A 24,103-nucleotide genomic window follows, 5' to 3' on the forward strand; every position below is an offset into this window, starting at 1 on the left:
CGCGAACTAGCAGATTCAATAGCGGAAGCAAAGTATGCCCGCTTCGTCTCCTTCACAGCACTCTCATAGGACTTCATAAACGATCGATATGAGTGTCTTGACCCCTCGTCAAGTACCCGCCGCCACCCTCGCTCAAGCCGTCTCAGTTCCCTCTTCATCTTCCTCAGCTCCTCGGTGTACCAAGGAGCCGGGTTGATGCGGGCACGGAGAGGACGCTTTGGAGCGATACCGTCGACGGCTTCAGAGAGCCTGGTGTCCCAGCTCTCTACCAGCTCATCTAGAGTAGCGCCAGTGGGTGGGAGTTCCCGTAGAGCATTTTGGAACCGTTCTGGTTCCATTAGTCTCCGCGGGCGGGCTAAAATATGCCCGTCACCTAGACGGGGGGGCATAGGAGCATCAATCCGAGCCTTCAGGACATAGTGGTCAGACCACGGCACTCTTTCTACAGAGGATAAGACCACATGCACACCTGAGCAATCACTGCCTAACGGTGTGCAGTTTTACCAATAAGAACCAACCTTTCAGAGGAGACGAGAAGGTAAATTAGAGACTTAATTGGGAACAGAGGCTTCAGGCACTAGGTCTCACTCTCTGGAGCTCAGTGAACAAGAGTTTGCAAGACTAACATTCATTTTGCGGAGGACTACCAAATATGGATCATCAGGGACTTGCTGCAGTCACCTGCAACAGGTGTGGTCTGTTGTGTTTTTTGGTTTTTTTTGGTGAAAGATGTGGATACCTGCAGCCAGTGCAAGTTGGTTGCTCTCTTGGAAGAAAAAGAAGATGAAGAATAGGAGGAGTAGGAGTTTGGATTTATACCCCACCTTTCTCTCCTGTAAAGAGACTCAAGATGGCTTACAAGCTCCTTTTCTTTCCTCTCCCCACACAGACACCTTGTGACGTAGGTGGGGATGAGAGAGTTCTGAAGAACTGTGACTAGCCCAAGGTCACCCAGCAGGAATGTAGGAGTGCAGAAACACATCTGGTTCACCAGATAAGCCTCTGCCATTTAGGTAGAGGACTGGGGAATCAAACTCTAGATTAAAACCCACCTGCTCTTAACTACTATACCACACTGGCTTTCAGAAAAGGTCCAGCAGTTTGAGGCGCAAGTATCTGCTCTTCAGCCTATTAAAAAGAATGAGGATTTCCTGGACAGAGTGGAGCAGACAAACTCAAACTCTTAACACACTGTATGATATAACTAGCAGTAAAGCCCATTTTATTCTCAAATAAAATGGGCTTTAGAAGGAATGGAGGGGGGAGATTGCAGGGGAATGGAAGGCTGATGCTGGGCTTGTGGGGCAGCAGGCAGCAGTCGTGGCTTGATGTTTGGGAAGAAGGAAGGTGGTGAGGATGGCGGTGGGTCAATCGTTGTGCAGGACTCAGTTTCATACACGGCTGAGTCCTGAGCAGTGATTGGCTAGAGGTGTATCGTCACTACATTAGGCAATTATATGTTTAGATAGGCATCACTGAAACCTGGTGGGATAGGTCTCATGACTGGAATGTAATATTTTAAGGGTATAACCTATTTCAAAGAAATACACCAACTGGGAAAAGGAGGAGGAGTAGAATTATACGTCGGGGATGATTACACCTGTGAGCAGGTCTATGACTGAAATCCTGGAAGCAGGTTGAGACCATGTGGGTAAAAATTAAGAGGGAGAGAAACAACAGTGATCTTATTGTGGGGGTCTATTACAGATGCCCAAACCAGACTAAAGAGTTGGATTATGCCTTCCTAACACAGATGATCAAACTTTCAGAAAGGAAAGAAATAGTAATAATGGGAGATATTAGATGGGAGTCAAACTCTGCCAAGACTATAAAGTCCAACAAATTCCTCACTTGTCTTGTAGACAATGTCATGGTCCAGAAGATGGGACAGGCAACAAGGGGATCAGCTATTTTAGATCGACTCTTAACCAACAATGATGACCTGGTTAATAGGGTGGTAGCATCTACATGGATGCTACCATGGCGGATTCCGCATGGTCCAAAAGCAGTGGTGTGAAAATGGTGTAAAAGGGTTTACACTGTTTTCACAGCACTGTTTTTGGACCATGTAGAATCCACCTGTGTCGTTGCAGCTTAAAGGACAAAGTGATGAAAGAACTCAGACATGGCACTTTGCAAAACAAGCCCCAGTGGACACACATCCATCCATTTACAATTATAAAATCTGGAGACGTGTTAGTATACTACTGACAGGAAACACTTTGGAAATGGAGAGATGTATGAATCAAGAGAGTGTGGGTAAAGAATCTACTGATGTGAACGAACAGAAGTGAATGAAGAGATATGAGAATATTTTATTGCAAATAGGTTTCACTGATACATCTTCATACGGTACTTAGTGGGTAGCGAGTAGTAGGCATATTTTAAACACTTTACAACTCAAAAATGCACAACTCTGTAGCTTCTTTCCCAACAAAAACTGCAAATAATTCTTGTAAGTGTATAGTAAAAGCCTTGATCACTTTTTTCTTTTCACCCAGTTTTATGTTTCACCCAGTTTTTATGTTATTTGTTAAAATACTGCCAAATGTTTAAAATTTCAACATAAACGCCTACACATTTGAAATCTTTTAAAAGTTAGCTTAAGTAACAGGTTCCCGTCTACCAGCAATTCTTCTATTAGCAAGAGGGAACACTGATACAAACATTATGTAAATGCAATATTCAAACACTAAATGTGCTTAAAATTGGAATTTACTTACACATCCACAAGTAGTACATAATTTTTACTGTCTTCTGAAACTCTACAGGGATGTCAACAGAGAAATCCTGGTAAAAACAGGGACCCACTGGAAAATTCCCAGGCAGTGGAGGCCAATTGTTTTTCCTTCCTGCGAAAGTAAAGCTTTCGTAAATATTTATGACTACTTCATACATAATATTTTTGTAAGGCCTAAAGTAAGCTTCAAGAAGTCTTGTTATTTAACAAACATATGAACAATATGCATTAATTACTGGAAAACACAGTTGGTTTTCCTTACGTTTTAACTAACTGAATCTGTCTTTTGAAGTAATGATATATGTCCTTCCAGTTAAGTCAAAATGCAATTTATTATGATTCAGAGATTTTCTGTTCACATGCTACTATTTGTCCAGCTATTCAGGTTTAATTAGGGACACTTTTAAATCGAATATACGCCTATTATTAAGTGCCATCAAGTAACTTCCAACTTATGGCAACCTCGTGAATTAATTACCTCCAAAACACCCTATCCCAAACAGTTTCGCTTAAGTCTTGAAAACTGAGGGTCATGGCTTCCTTTAGTGCAAGGGTCTGCAACCTGTGGCTCTCCAGATGCTCAAGGACTACAAATCCCATCAGCTCCTGTCAGCATGGCCATTTGGCCATACTGGCAGGGGCTAATGGGATTTGTAGTCCATGAACATCTGGAGAGCCGCAGGTTGCAGACCCCTGCTAGTGAGTCAATCCATCTCTCATGCTTCCTACTGCCTTAAATTTTTTCTGGCTTTACTGTCTTTTCCAGTGAGTCTTCTTTCTCATAATGTGACCTCAGTTTGGTCATTTTAGCTTCTAGGGAGAGTTCAGGTTTGATTTGATCTGGCCCCTGATTTTCTTTTTGGCAGTCCATGATATGCAAAAAGACTCTCCTCTAACATTACATTTCAAATGAATCAACTTTCTTCCTGTTAGATTTCTTCACTATCAACCTTTCATACCCTTATATAATAATAGGGAACACTATGATATAAATCTTGATATTGGTCACCAGCGACACAAATAAACTTATTAGCAAATGCTATCAGGCGAGGTTTTCAAATTTTACACAAAACAGCTCCATATTTTCACTCTGATGCTTCAGGTATAATCAGGCAAGCACAAAACAACAGATATTCAATGTCATTTTGTTCTGAAGGAAAGATGGATATCAGCCTCAAAGTTCAGATACCAATTGCATGCAATGAATTAAATGGTTCCTGTTTTTACAATGATTATGAGAAATGAAGTTTATTATTTTTGTAGAAGATTTCAAACCTCCTTGTTGATTGAGACTCTGCATTTCTCTTTCCCTGCGATCTAATTCGGCTGCTTTTCTTTCCAACTCTTCCTGGCGTTTAAGCAGTTCAGCCTGGGCCAAGGCATGTTCCTGGGGAAAAATGTATCAGGAGATTGTAAAAGAAAAAGCATTAAAAATTAAATCCCACATTTTCAGATTCTTCAGGGCCACCCAAAGCAGGTCTACTCGGGAATAGTTCCTATTTTATTCAATAAGGCTTACTCTCAGGAAACTGCTATGTGCCTTAGTTACCAATAACATTGATAATACTTAAAGCCAGTGCATTATTCCGCTCAGCATGTTGCTCTAGGCCTGGAAATATCAAGGTTCAAACCTGTGTGTACCATGACTGTAAGTGGCTTGGGTCCAGTCATTCCTCTTAGCCTATCCTATCTAACAAAGTTATAAGCTGCCTCAGCTGCCTCGGAGGAAGAGAGGAATGAAAAAGTACTAAATAAAAGTAATAAATAAATAGTAGATATACCTTTGCAATTTGAGTATAAGCAGGCGGTTCCTCCGTTGGTTTCATTATAGCTGGTTGTGTACTGGGCACATTGGGTATTTTGACATTTCCTGGTGGTGGCTAGCAAAAGCAAAAAGAATCTTTAAAGAGATGCCTGGAGATTAACTTCAAGAATATTTGTATAATTTATTACATGTGTAAACTTTCCATTTACTACATTTTATACTGATGAAAATTGAAAAATAAAGCAAGAATATACCATTTATTATTTACTGATATTTTCTGGATGACTGATATTTACTCAAATTGTGTTTCAACACAGGAGATTTTAAATTGGGCAGCAGGTATAATACAATATTTTACAAGGGCTGTCATCTGTTTGAAAGAAACATGTACTGCAATCCTAAGCATGTTTGCTCATAATCCTAAACATCTGAGCTCAGTGAGACTGACTCTCTAGTAACTGTGCTTAAAACTACAGCCTTAGTTGACTGTACCCAAGAATAACAATAGGTTGATATTTGTCGGAGATGTAAACAAGAGCATGGGTCCTTTATTTATGTGTGGCGGAGGTGTAAGAAGATAAAATATTTTTGGTTAGATATTTATAAGTTAATGAAAAGTATTTTGAGATAGGACTTTATGTTAAGACCGTAGATGTTTTTGTTACACATGCTGGTTTCTGTTATCAGTAAGAGGAATGAGAAATTGGTACTATATATGATTTCAGCAGCATGTATCTGTATATGATTTCAGCAGTGAAGAACTCAAAATCTGAGGAAATCTCTGCAATAGAAGATTGGATAAATAAAATGACAGAATATGCAGCAATAGTTAAACTTGGGGTGCCGTGTGGTTTCCGGGCTGTATGGCCGTGTTCTAGCAGCATTCTCTCCTGACGTTTCGCCTGCATCTGTGGCTGGCATCTTCAGAGGATCTGCCAGCCACAGATGCATCCACAGATGCCCGGAAACCACACAGCACCCCAATGATTCCGGCCGTGAGAGCCTTCGACAATAAATAGTTAAACTGTCTACATTAATGAAATATAAGAGCTGGGATAATTTTTAAGAAGACTGGGACCTGCTGATGAACTATATTAAAAGCAGAAAAGATTTTCAGTATCTGTCACTGTGTTTACAGCACTAATGGAGAAGAAAGTATATTAAGTTTAGGATAAGAACATAAGACCAGAGTCCATCTAGTCTAGCACTCTGCTACTCGCAATGGCCCACCAGATGCCTTTGGGAGCTCACATGCAGGATGTGAAAGCAATGGCCTTCTGCTGCTGCTGCTGCCGAGCACCTGGTCTGCTAAGGCATTTGCAATCTCAGATCAAGGTGGATCAAGATTGGTAGCCATAGATCGACTTCTCCTCCATAAATCTGCCCAAACTCTTTTTAAAGCTATCCTGGTTAGTGGCCATCACCACCTCCTGTGGCAGCATATTCCAAACACCAATCACGCGTTGCGTGACACATAGCTAATGAGTTATTAATAGTGAAGAGGGATAGTGAGGAGGACTAAATAATTATTATAATTTTATAACACAAAGTCGTAAGGAGGATGAAAATTAGTTTAATTTCTAGTGAGAAGTCAATAGTATTTTTTGTTTTTAGTTTATTATTTTGGTTATGGTTTATTATGACGATGTTTATGATGTCTATTATTATTTGTTGAATTTAATAAAGATTATAATAAAAATATAAAAGATTATAATAAAAAAGAAGAAGAATGGTTTTAAGGGGAAGTATAGACACTTCATTTTTAGAGGATATGTGCATATGCTATATAATCATAAATCAGACACACCACCAGTGCAATAATCAAGGAATGCTCTTCCCATTGAGGCAGCCACTACAATCTGTAGCTTCCGTAAGTATTTTCACTGGGTGCTGCAAACAGAACAAACCTATCTACCTACCATGATTAAGAGCTCCGTGACTGATTGTTCCATTGATTCTTTATATCCTATCCCAGCAACGTTGCATATGTTAATTAGCTCCATTAGCCAAGGACAACTAAGCAGGAACAGCTCCTTAAACCATCTTTAACATTTGGCTATAGCATGAACCAGTGAGAGAGACACTTGCAATAAGCGTATCATTCCACAGAATTGCAATTTCAGTTGGATACTTAAAAACACTTCTTAGAGATTAACAGCCCAACCTACAGTGGAGGGGAAGCAGACCCATCTCTGGAGTTGGTGCAGCCCTGCCTACCCTGCCAGGGCAAGGGGCAAATGTGCTGGTGGGAGGTGACTTATCAGGGCGGTCACCACGTGGCTCTGTGCTGCCCAGACCAGAACCCATCGCCCATGCCTGAGTCGGTCAGTGCAGGAACAGGCTATAGCTTGGAGCAGGCCTTAGTTGGCTTCCACTGCCTGTCCAGTCCAGTCCCCATGAACCAGCAGAGCCAGCCTCAGAGATATGCCACGTTTTTGAGCCATATATACATTAACTCCTATTCCCCTCTCTCGTGGCCAATCCTCAACTCTCCCCCACGGTGTTCCTATAGGTCCTTCATTGAATCCGGCTGTCCTCAAGCAGTGCCAAAGCTTTTCCAGCTCTGGCCTCAGCCTGATGGAATTCTCTGTCAAACAAGATGTGGGCCTTGTGGGATTTGGCTCAATTCTGCAGGGCCTGTAAGGCTGAGGTGTTCTGCCAGGCCTATGAGGAAGCATCGGTTTCAGTCTGCTGGCCTGTCTACCAATTTTGTTTTTGTTGTAATTTTAGGTTTTTTGTTTTGTTTCCTTCTTTTTTTCTTTTCTCGCTTCCCTCCTTTTCTAGATGTCCTCGCCTCCATTCCAGATTATGAATCAGTAACATGCATATGTACTTTGTCACACCATTCCTAGCAATCATCACTGTAATGACATTTATTGCAACTATGAAACTGTTAAGCTTGCCTACAGCATCATTCTATGATTATTATTTATTTTATAAAACAATATATCTTTAAAAATGTAAAAACTTTCCAAGGGGAAAAAAGTACCAGTAAATTTTTGACCTCACAACATGTACCCATACCCAATGGTCATACTGAACTTTGTAATTCAAGGTTGGCAGTTTGGACTAGAAGGGAGTGCAAATAAGAAAACAGTATAATATCTAAAGATATCTCTCACGAACTGATCCCGCTCTGCTTCTCTTCCATTGCTTATGTCTCCAAACTATCACCATTGCCTCTTATGGCCAGTTTCCCTTATCTACCCAGGACTCAAGATGAACACAAAAACCTCCCATCTCTATGATCTACACCACTTTCCCAAATGCCACTATTTAACTGCTGTAAATATCCCATATGTAAAAATACCTATCAACTCCACCCTAAATATCCCTATAATCCAGATCTCCTTTTCACAAATATACCATTATATGGCCGTTAGCAACTATGCTTCGCTCCAATGCAACATAATTTACTGTCCTACACTCTCTATGATCCTTAGCACCTATGCTGTTAATGTAATAATTATGGTGGAGAAAATGATGCAGGAGGATTTCTGAATTTTACCAAAGGCATCAACTTCTTGACCATGGCTCAGTAATATATGTAGGGATACCACACACAGAAAAAAGAAGCCCAAATGACCTGGTAAAGTCCCTGATCTTTATGATCCATGATCTTGTACTGTAGCACATCTGTTAAACATTGTTAAGATCCACAACGATATTTTAAATCTTCTAAGGAAATAAACTTGTCTCAGAAATGTACAAAATAATAATCAGTAGCAAAAAGTACAAACACAAATATTGCTAAAATTAAATCATAAATGATTTCCTGCAGACGATTTATAAATGTGGAAGTGATTGTTCTATCGAGTGCTTTGATGTTGCAAAATTCAATATCATTGTGAAAAGACATGTATTGTCATAACCACTAAGAAAGCAAATAATACTATTGGAAGTCATTCAAAAGCAGTTTGTGACATGGGATGTGAGTCTGAAATTCAGAAGGGGGAATGCCAACAGTTCACTTTTAAGTGCAGATCCTGGGGACCTAAAATAACTCTCTGGATCCTGGAATGTATCTGACATTTGTAAGGAGCAATATTTTACAATAATTCATAAAATATGTAAGAATTTAATGCAAAAAAACCTGTGAAGTCTGGATGATTATCATCTCCTTGTGTTCTCTGCACATTTTATAAACTTGAAGATATAATTAAGAATGTCTTCATCCAGGCTGATTTTAACAGGTCCAGGAACAGTAATAGGCAAGGCATGAAAAACTGAACAATTTACTATTATGTTCTTCTGGAGAAAAATCTGTCTGAATCCATTCTTTTAAACGATGTAAGTCTAATATCAAGCATAGCAAAATGGTTTAAGCATGGAAGGGACAAGCTTAATATCCAGAATACAAATGCCTAGATCCAGGAGGTATTTAAGTATCAGAATCTGTTTGCTAGTGCCGACAAAATGTCAGTAGAGAGTTTCGAAGAAGAATAGCAATCTTTTTCTTATGTGAATAGATTAGCATATTAAACAGATCAGAAGTCAGTTTTTGGTTTACTGCACTGTAGCATATAGTTTTAGAAAGATTCTATTAAAATCTAAGTATAAGAAAAATAAAGTTTCAAACTGCTAACTGCAGTAAGGAACAAAGAATGTGTCTGTCTTACAGCACTTTGATAAGACAACTCACTGACCCAATTAGTCATTAACTTGTGAGAGACTTCTGTGTTGCTGTAATACAAGATCAAGGCTGCAATGAGCATACCATACCCAAGCCAATTCCTACAGCAAAGTTTACAGATTTAACATACACTGAGGCACTGGAAGGGAAAAGCAGACTTTCTTCAGCAATTCCAACAAAACACAGCTAGAAATTTCCAAACTATTAAAAGCACACTGCTATAAGATGATAGCACTTTCCACCATCACATGAACGACCCACATCTGAGAACAAGGAACAAACATACTGGAAACTGCCTTGCTCAGGTTTGGAGGGGTCACAGCTTAGAATATTGACTCAGTCTTCTGGAAGGGTTAAGTCCTAATGACATATGCTATCAGGGCTCTTCTCACGTCTAAGCAATGCCACATGACTTCCCTAGGAGGTTTCAGATTTGGAGCAAATGTAAGTAGACATATGTCATGAGAGTGATGGAATCTGGAGTCGATCTTAGGTCAAAATGGTGGGTCTGGATGCAGTACGATCTTGTCCTTAAGGAAAGAACACAAGACTGGATGTACAGAGAGCACCAAGAGTTCTCGTATCCAATGGGCTGATGTTATAGCTACCAGGAAAACAGTTTTCATCCTCAAGAATTTGAGAGGTATGTAGCTAATGGGCTCAAACGGTGGCTTTTTTAAAGATGGTTGAGAACCATGTTCAGCTTCCAAGTAGGAAAGTGGTGTAATTAAGGTGCATCCTGGGCCTTGGCTCCTTGGAAGAAAATGGACTTGTATGGATGCTTGGTAGTTTTCCATTCGTCCAGGTGTAGAAAGACTGTGGCCACAGCGGCTATTTGACATCTCAGAGTAGAATAAGGCTAGAGTCTAAACCATCTTGAAAGAACCCAAGGATTTAAGATACCTGTGGGATCAGTGTGACTACTGACAAAGGCTTTCCATTATGTATTATACATGTGGTTTGTAGAATGCCTTCTGGAGAAGACAATAGTTTGTATGACCTTGTCTGACGTTACCAGCGTGTCCCGCTCAAGCATCATGCAATCAGCTTCCATTTGTCAGGGTCTGGATAAAGAACAAGCCCTTGATGCAACATATCCTGAAGTGGCACACCTCTAGAGGTGATTAGAACACCATCTGATGAAGCATGAAAAGTCAAGGAGGCCTTGGCCAGAATGGTACCACCACTACAACATCAACTTGAAGGCCCCTGATCCCCCTCAGTAGTCTCAGGAAGACTGGATGAGGTGGAAAGGCATAGAGACGACACTGTGGCCATGGCATTGTCAGTGCACCTGTGCCTTTGGCAGGTGGATGAAAATATCTGATAAAGAATCAAATCGTCTGCGCATTAGTGGGGGAGGCAAACAGATCCAGTGCCAGATTCCCCAGTCATTGAGTCATCCACTAGTATACCTCCCTGCTGAAGTTCCACTTCCCCTCTCTGATGTCCTGATGACTGAGTCAGTTCACCTGGCACTTCTACACTCCCTCCACTTGTTCAACTTGCAGCAATAAGAGAATCTTCTCCCCCAGAGATAATACATTTAGTGCTTCACGGTGAAGAGCCCAGGAGTGGGATCACCCTTCGTGATTTATGTATACCTTCACTGTGATGCTGTCCATTCTTATTAGGATGTGAGAGTTCTTGATGTGTGGCAGGAAGGCGCAAAGAGCTAAGAAAATTTCCCTCATCTCTAACCTGTTGATGGGGAGCTTGGACTCTTCGGTTGACCATCGGCCCTGGGCTGGGAGGTCTTCCACTGTGGCTCACCATCCTTGGAGATGCGCATCCGTGAAGATCTGGATTCTGTCCAGAATCCAAAAGCACTTCCCTTGTTGAAGGTCGGAGGCCAATGAACCTGAATACGGATCTGCCTTCTTTGAATGATGTCATCCCGATACGGACAGAATAGCTGTTGCAAATACCTTGTGTGGAGTCTGCCCCACTGGACTGCATCTATAGCGGATGTTAGGAGATACAGCAATGAAGACAGGAACATTAGGTCAGAATGTCTGCTCTTTATGACTGACAACACCTGTTCCCTCATCTTTTGCAACTTGTCATGGGATGTAGAACTTCTGAGACACTGGGTCCACAATCACACCAAGATGTTCCAGACACTGTGTTGGCTTGAGAGAACTCTTCCTGAAATTGTCTAGGAGCCCGTGAGTCTGAAGACAAGGGAGAACCATCTGAGTATCGATCTCCAATTGTAGTTCAGATGAGGAGCAAATTAGTAAGTTGTCCAAGTAGGGATGTAGGTGGATGTTGCTCTTCCAGAGAAGAACCACCAAATTTACTAGCAACTTGGAAAAGACCCAAGGTGCTGACGTTAGCCTGAATGGGAGCATCTTGAACTGTATGAGAGCCTTTTCATGGAGAACTGGATAAACTTCCTGTGTCCAGGAAAGATGTGGATATGAAGATACACTTCAGTCAAATCTATCAAGGTTAGAAACTCCCTTGGCTGAAGGCATTCCAAGATCGACCTCAGGGTTTCCATTCAAAGTGTCTTGACCTTACAAACTTGTTGACGTACTTGAGGCCGAGTATCATCCTCCAATCCTCACTTAGTTTGGGCATAGTAAAGAATATTGAGTAGACGCCATCTTCTCTTTTTGAAGATGGCACTGGTTCAATCACCTGGATGTCTAATAGATGTTGTACTGCTGCCAGTGTTCTGAATTGTTTGAAAGGGTTTGTAACCAGCATCCTCTCTGGAGGAAACCTGAGGCATTTGATCTTGTAGCCTGAAGACAACATTTTGATCACCCAGCTGTCCGACTGAGAGAGAATTAAGGCTTGACTGAAAGTTGCTAGTCTCCTACCCACTGGAGGTGATTGAGAGTCATGTCTACCCTGCTTTGTTGTCAATTTCAATTCAATTTCAGACTGTCAGGTTTTGAGGAGAATTTCTGGTCATGTTGTCCTCTGCTGAATGGGTTTCTGGACTGATGCCATCCATCTCTTCTACCCTCTTGACGTGGTCACAGTAACTTATGATAGGAGCTAAAAGAACACTGACTGGAGTAGCATCTATCTGAGCAGCCTAGAGTTTTGTGCATGGGCTTAGTCTTGCCTTTCCCTTCCACCAAGATCTTGTCCACAGTCTTGTGTGAATGAGTCTAGAAAATCCTCAGGCTCTCCCTCCTCTCCACGCATACAGCTCATTTAATAACTAGAATAACTTGGAAATGAAAAATATGTACTTAATCTACATCTTGGGATCATGTTTGTTTCATAACAGAAGCCATAGTTCCAGCATAGAGCAAGCCAAACTGTACACAGGATGGAATTTTGGAGTGTAAGAATTCCATTGCCTCCTCAGTTATAGAACTTTGAGCAGACATCGATCTATGCTTATGACATACAAACTTGAATAAGACAGTTTAGCATTTTATTAAGGTTGAATTCCTTTAATAGGTTGCCACAAACATAATTGGTCAAAACTAGTATCAATTCAATTTTTTACTTTTAAAGGTTTGTAAAATTATAATCAGTTCAACATTTCTTTTAAAAGCGTTTCCATAACAAACAAGTTTAACACAACAAGAAATGCTTACTGTTCTGGAATCTGAGAAAGGATTGTATTCATCTAGTCCTGGGGGAACATTTTTGGTCACTTGCGTAACTGAAGGATCCTACATAAAGAGAGAGGTAGTCATGAAATAAAGCAAGAATATGCACAGCCCAAGTGATAGAACCAATCCCAACACATCCACCAATACAATTATTGCCAATGTATCCCATTTCCAATAACAACATTCTAACTCTGGTTTGTAGCCATTATCCCACAAGATTGAATTTCCAGAGTTCACAATATGACTGAACTAGCAGTTCTGAAAACACCAACTGGGGAAAAGTTGACTGCATTCATTATACCCGAGACACATGCAGAAGTTCTAACCTTCCCATTTTAGCGCTAACTTAAGCCAAACTATACAAATTGCCCCCCCCCCCCAAAAGTTTTATTTCTTTCCAGTGTGGACAGTGTGGCTTGATTCTATGAATACTCACTCAAGAATAAGTACCATTAAATCCCAACGAATATGAACAGGATTTTTAATCTACAGTTTACAGAAATATATCACCACTGATTGATCCAATCACTGATGTCTATTTAGGAAATATTACACATCAGAACTATATTGTTATATAAGTTTTGCAAAATAAAAACATGTCAGCAAAGCATGCAAAATCTTAACTGCCATACAGTGGAAGGTTTTCATATTTAGATTTGACTTCATTTAGGGCAGAGAGAGAATGCTTTTCATATTGTCCCTATGTCCCTTTCATATTGGCCCATATTGGCCCTAACCTGCATTCCAGCTCATTTTCTGCTGATCTTCTTATAAATCTAGATTAACAGAATTTTGAGATGCCCCATCATCACACACTGATTTAGATGAGAAAAATAGCTTCATCTCAAAATACAGATTAGAGCTCAGTTTTCAGCTGAACTACTATCACGGGTTAATTGAAAAACATCTACTCTATAAAAGATTGGAATTTACAAGCATATTTTATCGTGACAGACATAGATATTACCTGCCTATTATCAAAACAGGGAAGATAATGCAAAATCATGTGAACATGGGAGTACAAATTCTATAAGGGTGCACAGCTATAACAGACACTTTTAGAATTCAACAACTGAGGACCTGTTAAAAACTTAAAGGGGGAGAGTGGCAGGAAGAAATAGGAACTTTGCCTCTGAGAACAACCAACCTCCTGCACTTTCACATGCATATGCCCACTCAAACACCTTTAAAGTGTGTGAGGAGGATCCTTGCTCTTTTTGTAAAGGGAGGCTGGGCTCAGACAAAGGACAACTCAGGGTGTGCCTCCTTCAAGTCCAACCACTTCTTCTTTATTAAGACAGCGGGTTAAACCTTTTCAAATCAGCTTTCAGTCCTGGCTCACTAAGGACTCATGCCTGGGCACTGTTCTCTGCTACCAATATTCCTGGAACTAGACATGGGCTGCCTTCTGCCTCAGACACTTTTCTGCACTTGGAGAGAGAAAGAAGTCGTTCCAAACCCTTTCCTCATTCTTCTTCTGCAAGAGAAGAAACACTAGACTTCCCTCCATTCCCTGGCAAATCAAATGGCCTTGTAGCACTTCTTAAAAAATTCTAAAGATGCACAGTCTTCTCAAGGAACAAGTTCCACAGAGGGAACAACAGAGAAGATACAGGCACTCATTCAGGCCAAGAAGGCTATCTGGTGGAGAAACTGCTTTGTAGGTAGCAGCAGTACAAGAAAAAGGACTGAAGTTAGATTTTTCTTTTTCAAATGTATTATGAATTCAGTTCCTGAAATACACATTGAACAATATTTTATTTCTAGAGCAAAAACACTTACACAAAGTATAAAGACCATATTGAAGACTGTTAGAGTATTGTATAGGTGCAAGGAAAGAGGCACTCCTACTGGCCTGCTGTCATACATCTGATTCTTTACTTTTCACCACAGTTACAGCTCTCTCTCCATGTCACTATGGCCCCTTCTGCACACGCAAAATAATGCGTTTTTAAACCACTTTCACAACTGTTTGCAAGTGAATTTTGCCATTCCACACAGCTTCAAAGAGAACTGAAAGCAGTTTGAAAGTGCATTATTCTGCATGTGCGGAATGAGCCTATGTTTCAAATTCATACAGCAAAACACACACACACACCCTTCTGCCTTTTAGCTACTTAAGTGTTCTCAATGATCTTCTCCATCTTAACACTGATAAGTCCTTGAACAAGAGAGCACTCTGGAGCTCCTACTTAGGAAATGTCAACCAACAATTCTGCGCATAGGAATGGTAAGCCAGGAGCCACAACAGTAGCTTATTTCTCTTATAAACGGGTTTGGGAAGAGCTCTGTGATGTCGACTAGTAATGGGATTCTTACCATCATTCCAAGTGCCTTGCAAAGAAGCCTTCGTGTGAAGGTAAGTTAGTTTTCAAATCACATGGCTTTGATTGGCAGATACATAATTGCCTCTTGACACAGTTAATGCAAGACATCAAACCAAGAGCCACTTCACATTTAGTGAAAAAGGTTGTTTGCGTGATTCACACATTCACCTTCCATGTTTCTAGATATAGTGGACACCATCTCTTTGCGAAAGATGTGTCTATGTGTTAAACTCATACTTCCTGCTAGCTTCTAACAAGCAGTTGGTCCAAGAAACATACAACTGTATATTCTAAATACTTTAAGAGCTGCCCTAACAGGAAGTGCTCTGACATTGATTATAGTCACCACAAAAGCACAATAGCCTACAAGTGTTATTTTTAGAACACAAGAATAAAATATGGTCTTAAGCTGATTAAGATGTTTTGGATTTCATCCAGAACTCTGAAGATACATGTCAACACTGAAGTGATCCATTTGTGAATTATTGTTCTCTTGAAATTAACACAAAGGCAGAAACCTAACACTTTCAAATCATTACAGAAATTCGTCTTCCCACTCGCTTCTTTATTAAATGTCGTAGTGAATTAAAGAATTAAAGAATAAGAGCGAGAAACAGAATACTAAACTATCTGGTAGTGTGGAAGATAAACCTATATCTATATGTTTACTGCTTATGACAATAATCTGAAAAGTTGTGAACCATTAGAATTAACTCACTATTATAATCAGGCAATATGTCTACGGCATAACACACCAGAAAGAAGAATCTTATAAAAAATGGAACTGTCAACACAAATGGAAAATTATTTGTATGACTCATATAAAATGTTTTTAAAACCGAGATTGCATAGAGATGGCAAAAAGTGACATAATTACTTTTTAAAAAAAAAATAGCACCAAGTTTTACTGAAAAGTCAAGCTGCACATAAAATTCTTCACCACTTGCTTGGTTAATATTTAGTATAGCTGCCAGAGGCCAGATAAAAACATTTTATGGGTCAAATTTAGCTAACCCTTAATCTAACATTTCCTTTGTGACTCTGGGAGCACATGTCTTAAGTCATGTAACACTTCTCCATATCCATGACATTTTCTGAATAAGTGGTGGCAACGGAACTATTAATTAGGAGAAAGAACCAATGTTTTACTTCCATGGATTCATGGTACTTTTCACTATGTTCACATTCTTAAGACACCATCCTTCTAATACATTTTTAGGACAGCAATGACAAACCTGTCACACAGTGACCTACTAATCTGGCATGGAAAGATCATCAATCCATCTCCATGTGAAGATCTGCTACTATACCTTTTTCCACAAAAAGAAAGATGTGTGAATTAATATGCCACATCTTTCTGGACCTTTTTGCGGAGGAAGACTCCGCCAGGGTTCTAGTGCTTGCCTCCACCCCCCACCCCCCACCCCCGCACTTTCTGATTATCTTTTAAGGCTATTTTGTTTTCCATTTTGTTTTCCCCAGCAGGAGAGGGAAACAAAACTGTAAGAAAACAAAAGTGGTGCTGATAGCTGTCCAGAACACTATAAATGCTCTTTTATCAAAGAGCTAAGTTTAACATTGCAAAGGATAATGATTTTGATGAAGGCGCTTGAATACAATTCTCTGGCCTTAAAAGAGAATCAGGACCTCTTTGACATAGGAAGGCACACACATTCGGCATCTGTCAAAGAACGAACAACTGCACTGTCTTCTTTTTGTGGGAAAAGATATAGTTTAATGTTAGTTAGAGGTTGCCTTCATGATAGTTAAGAGTAGTTCCTCAGTGGACTCGTGCTTCCTCAGGAGCTGCTGGGCTATCCTTTGGAGGTTTTTAAGCAGAGGCTATAGAGGGCCATCAGACAGCAATTCTGATTCCATTAATTTAGGCAGGCCATGAATGGGGTGGGGAGGAGACACGAGTCAGTGCTCAGCTCTCTGCTCTGCTCTCATGTCCACTTAGAAACTGTCTGCTTGATAGTTAGAGTAGTTCCTCAGTGGAACAGGCTTCCTTGGGAGGTGGTTGGTTTCAGTATGTGAAATCACATTAAACAGAAGTTTCTCATCTTAAAAAACTTTGTGCAGCAGGCATAAATCTGGATCCTGATTTTAATATCCATATTGTCCAGTAAGTTAAACCATGTCCCTGCTTGTACACTTTCTATCAGAGCTACTGTGTTTGTTACTTGTGCATGCATTGTGAAAGGGTGAGGACAATGTAGATTGCATTTAGGCTTATTACGCAAAGAACGCATTCCTATGCAACATGTGCTTGAAGCCACCATGAAAGTTATTTAAAATATTAAGGGCTGCTTAAGCCCCTTATACTTGGCTCCTGATAGTTACTACTGCAAACCATGGCCCCTTAAGTAGCTCTTAGGATATGAAACCTGATGCCACAAAGATATTGCAGGACTTTTTGGACAAATCTACACCATAAAAAGTGGGTTTTTTAAAGTAACTCCTTCGACCCAGGGTACTCTAGATATTGTTGCTCTCATTGGAAAACAATCCCCAGCAGTGTTCTCACCAAACTACAACTCCCAGGTTTCTTTGGACAAAATAGGCCCAGCAGAGCTGAAATGAAATAGGATAAACTCTGTATTTCTTTTACAAAATTTATACCCAGCCTTTCAGTTATCATAAGGACCACCAAGACAGCTAACAAATTAAAATAAATAAAATCACAACTTAAAAACTTAAAATTAAGGGGCATAATTTAAACAATTGAAACCAGATCGAAAATACACACCAAAACATAACAATTAAAACACAGGAAGGAGAGATCACTGACAGAATGCCAAATGAAAAAAAGTCCTCACCCACTGGCAGAAGAAGGCAACTGAAGGGGACAGATAACGCCCCCCCCCATAGAGAGAGATTTCCAGAATTTTGATGTCACAACCAAGAAGGCCCTCTCCTAAATTGCCACCTACCTAATCCCTGAAGGCAAAGGGCACCCAAGGCAGAGCCTCTAAATAAGGCCATAGCAGTCAGGTGAATTCATAAGGGAGAAGGCAGACCTGCAGGCAGTTGATCCTAAACCACATAGGGCAGCACTAGCACCTTGAAATAACACTCAGAACCATACAGGGCCAGTGTAGATGGGCCAAAACTGGAGTGATATGGCCCCTACAACCCCCTCCAGTCAGCATCCTGGCTCCAGCATTCTGCATCAAATTACATTTCCAAATCCTTCTCAAGGACAGCTTCACATAGAGCACAATCTAATCCAGATGTAACTACAATGGTCAGATATTTTCTTCCCAGTAAAAGGTATTCTGGGCCAACAGCTTCCATTTGCTTATCCAGATCTGAATGGATCTGAATGTCTAGAATGAGGAAATGACCCAGTCGAAGAGCTTTGCAGATTACTCACCTGTTCCTTCAAGGGGAGTGCAATCTCATTCTGAATGGGGCTCATAAATCCCAGATAAGATCTTCCACTCACCAGTAGTGTGTCAGTCTTGCAAGGATGAAGTTTTGGTTTATTAGCCTGCATCTACTATAAAACTGCCTCCGGGCACAGGTTCAGGACTTCTACACCCTCCTGGGATCAGCCAAAAGTGTGATAAAGAGCTGAGGGTTACCTGCATATTGGTGACCGACAACCCAGCCCAAATCTCTGGATTACTTCACTCAGCAGCTTCATGTAACTGTTAAACAGCATAGGGGACAAGATGGAATCTTGTGAGAGAGCAGCAGTTCTCCAGCATCACCTTCTGAAACCCATCCTCCAGATAGGACTGGAACTACCATAAAATGGTACCTCCCAAACCCATCTGGGAAAAGCAGGGCAGAAGAATACCACTGTTAGGTCTAGTACAGGGGTCAGCAACCTTTAAAACCGAAAGAGCCATTTGGACCCATTTTCCATGGAAAAGAAAACACTTGGAGAAGCAAATACTTTTTGACATTTAAAATGAAGAGGGGTGCCCCAGCCTGCAGCTCTCGTATGGGAGCTGCTGGCTGGGGCTTCTCTCTTGCACGGAGGTCGCCTGACTGGCTGGGGAAGAGGGGAGATCTCCCTCTTCCTCATCCAGCCAGGCAGCCTCCATGGAAACGAGGGGTGCCCCAGCCTGCAGCCCTCCTAGGGGGCTGCTAGCTGGGGCTCCTCTCTTGCTCGGAGGTCGCCTGGCTGGCTGGGGAAGACGGGAGATCTCCCCTCTTCCTCATCCAGCCAGGCAGCCTCAATGGAAACGAGGGGTGCTCCAGCCTGCAGCCCTCCTATGGGGGGTGCTGGCTGGGGCTCCTCTCTTGCTCGGAGGTCGCCTGGCTGGCTGGGGAAGAGGGGAGATCTCCCCTCTTCCTCATCCAGCCAGGCAGCCCCCGTGGAAACGAGGGGTGCCCCAGCCTGCAGCCCTTGCATGGGGTTCCTCCGAGGTCTGTGCTGGCTGCGGCCCTCGGCTGGTCTCTTCCCTGCTGCTCTGAATTTCTTAAAGGGGCAATTCCCCAAAGATTGCTTAAAGGGGAAACTTTCCCCTTTAAGCAGTCTTTTGGGAATTGCCCTTTTAAGAAAATCATAGATAGAGGCTCAAGCTGACTGCCTGAACAGCAACCTGGAGCCAGCCTGAGCCTCAGGGAATGAGTGGTGGGCAGCGGTGGTGGCGGCAGCCGGGCGGGAGCCGCATAACAAGCAGAAAAGAGCCATTTGAGGCTCAGGAGCCAAGGGTTCCCAACCTTTGGTCTAGTAGAATCGACAGAACTGCACTCTCTCTGTTCATCTCCCGGAAAAGATCATCCATCTGGGTGCATACTCCTATTTCAGTCTCCTAACCAGGCCTAAAACCAGATTGGAAAGAATCCAGAAAAATTACCTCACCCAGGAAAGTGTGAAATGTGCAGTCACCACCCACTCAATCACCTTGCTCAAGAATGGAATATCTGAGACTGGATAATAGATACTGAAATGTCCTGTACTGAGAGCAGGGTTCTTTAGAAAAGGAAGGACAGCTGTGGCAACAGCTTCCTATCTTTAAGAGGTATTAATTACCTCTTGGAACTAATTAGCCAACCCCCAGTTAAGTAGCCAGGAAGGGCAAAAGTCATACAAGCAGGTGATAGGCCTCAAACATCCAAGCACTCTGTTCATATCTTCAAACCAAATAAACAGCAATTATCCCAAACAACTGGACAAAGTACACCGGCGTGATCTGACCCTATCAATACTAACGTTGAGTCCAAATGATGATGAAAGGGACTTTACCTGAAAGTGCTGAACAAAATGGGATACTGAACAATCCCACTCCTGATGCAGGCCAGATGCCAACAGACTTTTGACTGCCCAGAACAGCTTCATTGGCCTACACTGTGCAGATGCAAATGGTGGCAAAAAAACACACACTATGTACTATTGGATTCATCCCAAATCTTCCTCCACTGTTATTCTAGGTGTCTCCCTTGCCTTTTCATTGCCTGCAGTAAAGCAAGGAGCTACCTGCGCTCTAGCATTTAAGAGAGGGCACCTGGGAGCAATCATGTCAACCACCTGGGTCATTTCCTCATTCCAGACATCAATCAGGTCATTCAGATCCATCTGGCTTTGGGGACAAATCACTTCAATAGATTCCCCTCTGCGAAGTCTTGGTGTCCCTGCTTATCTAAATCTGAGAAAACAGAAATCTGTCAAAGGACCCCATTATCAATACCTCTACCCTTAGACGGCATTCCTCCAGTTCAGAACAAAATATCAGACTGTGGCCTACACAGTGTGTAGAACCAGTTATACGAAACAGGCCCTTGGCTGTCATGAAGAACATGAAATTGTGAGCCACTCTTGACAACATAGCCTCATTATAATCACTGAAATCCCCCAGGACCATCAGTCTAGGCCTACTCAACATCACCCTGAAAACCACTTGTGTGGGCTCAGGCAGGGAGAATGTTAGGCAGCGGGGTAGGTGGTGCCTGTGTGCATGTGTAAAGTGCCATTAAGTTGCAGATGACTTACAACAACCCCACATGAGGTTTTCCAAGCAAGAGACATCACAGGTGGCCTTCCTCTGCCTAACAACCTTGGACTTCCTTGGTGATCCCCCAGACAAGTACTAACAAAGGTCAACACTAATTCTGAAACCTAATGAGATCAGGCTAGCCTTGTCCATCCAGGTCATGGCAGGGTAGAATTCCAGTCCTGTCTTTTAGTACTACCATTAGATATACGGTTCCAATACCAGAAATGCCCTGAGTAGGGCACTATTTGGGGGATAGAGCCCTTATAGAGTGCAACAACATCACCGCCCCACCCACCAGATTTATGCAGGATACACAGCTGGAAGAGATTAACCCCTCCACCTTCCCGCAGCCAAGTCTCTAAAAAATATGCCATGTCGGCTTTGCTATAAATCACAAGGCTACCATAGCTAATAGTGGATGGACATTTCGCAGATAATTAAAGCTGCAAAAGCAAGCTATCCACAAACAGCTTAGGGACTCTCCAAGCATTCAAAAATATGACTTTGTAAACTAAAAGAAATGGGCTCCCTAGTTTAAACAAGTGATGCTGGAATCCACCCCCAAACAGCATCATTTTCAATGGTGTTTAAACTAGAGCGCCCAGATTCTCCTTTTAAATCCACCTTAAAGGGAGAATCTGGGGTCCCCAGTTTAAACAACATTGACAGTGATGCTATTTTGGGGTGGATTCTGTCTCACCCTGAAACAGCATCACTTTCAATGTTTAAACTGGGGACCTCAGGTTCTCCCTTTAAATCCATGCCGAAGGGGGTGGATTTAATAATAATAACAACAACAACAACAACAACAACCTTTATTAGGCAAGGAGAGAATGAAGGAAAGAAACAAAACAAGCATTGGCAGAAGGGGTGGATTTAAAAGGAGAATCTGGGGAAATTTAGGGGGTGCCTGTTGTCAGGGATGCAATTATTAAGGTAGCAGCACCAAAATTTCAGAGTATCTTCGTGAGACCCTAATGATGATACCACCCAGGTTTGGTCACGGTGGGGGAGGGTGGCCGCCCATGGGGGGGCATTAAACTCAGGTTTTGCCCAGGACTCCAGTTTGCCTAGGTACGCCCCTGCTCAAAAGTAAACCCCAACTTTATTCACTGGGCCTTCTAAGAAAGTGTTCTCAGGATTACATTCTCTGTATGCTCCAGAAAGGAAGAACTGTTGACAGCCACTGTCAGCTAAGGGGAAAATGGAGAAGAAATCAACATGCTTTTAACCCTGAGAGTTCAATGAATCCTGGCAGATGAAATTTTGGAAGCATTCTAAGCAAATCAGCTCAGAAGTAAGTTTCATTTTACTCAACAGGGCTCAAGTAGTGGTCTTAGGATAGCAGACTTTTAGTGGGTGGGAGATGGGATGGGATTTTCAGATCGTACCCTTCACTCACAAAGTGTGTTAGTATGACACACTTTTCCTCTATACCTGTTTATGTTATTATTTTATGTACTGACTGCTGCACAGTGAATTTATACTGGCACTATAATGGCACGAAGAAGAGATTCCATGAGATTCTTGGAATGATTATTTATGTAACATTATCAATGCATATAGTGTTCCACAGTGTTCAAGATGACAGGTCCATCCTATAAGATATGTAATTAAATCTCACATGAAGAAGACCAAAAGGGGGAGGCAGTTGTAAAAATGAACAATGTGTATTCTGTTGCTCAGATTTAGGTTCAGGAATTAAATTAAGCTCTATATGTGACTACTTTAGCTTTTCTTCAATCTGGCTTCAAACTGAAGCTAACAACACAAATCTAACATCACACCATTTGTCAGCAAGAAATATGGCTACAATCAAGAGTAAAGGCACACACAAAAAGAAAGTCGTTTTCTTCCTGGACAGTTAAGAGGCGGTTCCAATAAGTGGTTCTTAAGAGACTTTGTTCCAGAACCTAACATCCATTTTGTGTGTTAGATTCAGAAACTACTGGGAACTTATTCTCCTTTAAGGTTGAGAGAGGAAGAGGATGGAGTTCCCGAAATCTATTGCCTGGTTTGAGCTCAGATTAGCAAGAAGGCTTCTTCATCCATTGGGAACAGACAGCCCTAAAAGACTGCAGTATCCACCAGCCTTGGTCATCCCTTCACATCCCACGCTAAAGGCATACAATTAACTCTTTCTCTGGGAGAAGGAAAGACAAGGAAAGGCGAGAGCCTGAGGAAGGGGAGGCACCTTCGCTCCAATGAGGCCGCTCTGAGTGGCACTGAAGGGCCAAGGAGCCGCTGCGGGATGGGCGACCAGAAACCGAGCGGGGCTGCTGTGGAGCCTCGAGACACCGCAAGAGCATCTCATCCTCCCAGCCGAGTTTCACCGGCAAAACACAGCGGGGCTTGTGGGAAGGAGCCGGTTTCCAAGTGAAAGGGGGTGGGGCAGGGCAGAGGCATCATTTTACAGGCTACCTCACAAGGAGGGGTGGGGGGGATTTACACGCACGTTCACAAAGCTTAGGAAACTGGGACCAGCCTCCAAAATACAGTATTCACAGCTTCCCCCCCTCCCAGCGCGTTTACCTTAAAGGGGTTGTTAAGGTCCGGATCCGCGAAGGGGTTGCTGTCAAAATCCGACATGGTGGGCGGGCGGGTGAGGGAGGAAGGCAGGGCCGGTCGAGCGCTGCGGTGCGCGGGGTGGCGGCGGCGGCGGCGACAGCGGCTCTCGTCGAGCGCCCCGAGGTTGCCACCCCTCCCCCACCCCCCCCCGGCGATGTCAGCCGATCCGACCCGAGTCCCACCTGCTAAACCCCGGATAGGCCGCTCGGACACCCCCCCTTCCAAAAATGGCCGCCCCGGAAATGACGTACGCGGCGGCCACGACTCTGTGACTGGAAACTGGGAATGGCGTGGAGGGAGCGCTTGTAACCGGGATGGTAACGCGGCAGAGGGGGAGAATGTGCGCTTTTACTCCGCGAGAAGGACTTTGTTTTTCCTTTTTCATACGTCTTGAAGGGTTCCGTCTTCTGTTCTGATAAGCCGTTCTTTGTTCTAAGGATTTAGGATGAGGGAAGTCTTATTAATGTAACTTTCCCCGTTTTCTAACCAGTTGGAAATAGGGAAGGGGGGGCGGGGCGGGAAGGGACTTTTTAAA

The 24,103-nt window shown here is 42.3% G+C and overlaps 1 protein-coding gene across 2 annotated transcripts in view; it reads right to left on the reverse strand.

Annotated features, from left to right (window-relative positions):
- The window catches only part of SCAMP1 (secretory carrier membrane protein 1), a 39,629-nt gene extending 15,840 nt beyond the window's left edge, over nucleotides 1–23,789 (reverse strand). Inside the window, exons 1-5 of one of the 2 annotated variants that reach the window (XM_048503661.1) lie at nucleotides 23,533–23,789; nucleotides 12,705–12,782; nucleotides 4,522–4,620; nucleotides 4,016–4,127; nucleotides 2,724–2,852 (exon numbers count right to left, since the gene is read on the reverse strand). In XM_048503661.1, the coding sequence (XP_048359618.1) occupies nucleotides 2,724–2,852; nucleotides 4,016–4,127; nucleotides 4,522–4,620; nucleotides 12,705–12,782; nucleotides 23,533–23,589 (475 nt within the window). In that variant the 5' untranslated portion in view covers nucleotides 23,590–23,789. The remainder of the gene's footprint in view (nucleotides 1–2,723; nucleotides 2,853–4,015; nucleotides 4,128–4,521; nucleotides 4,621–12,704; nucleotides 12,783–23,532) is intronic. The other variant, XM_048503662.1, reaches the window with a different exon arrangement.
- Between the last annotated feature and the right edge of the window lie 314 nt (nucleotides 23,790–24,103).

This window comes from Sphaerodactylus townsendi, linkage group LG07 (assembly GCF_021028975.2).
Source record: "Sphaerodactylus townsendi isolate TG3544 linkage group LG07, MPM_Stown_v2.3, whole genome shotgun sequence".
Classification (NCBI taxonomy): Eukaryota; Metazoa; Chordata; class Lepidosauria; order Squamata; family Sphaerodactylidae; genus Sphaerodactylus; species Sphaerodactylus townsendi.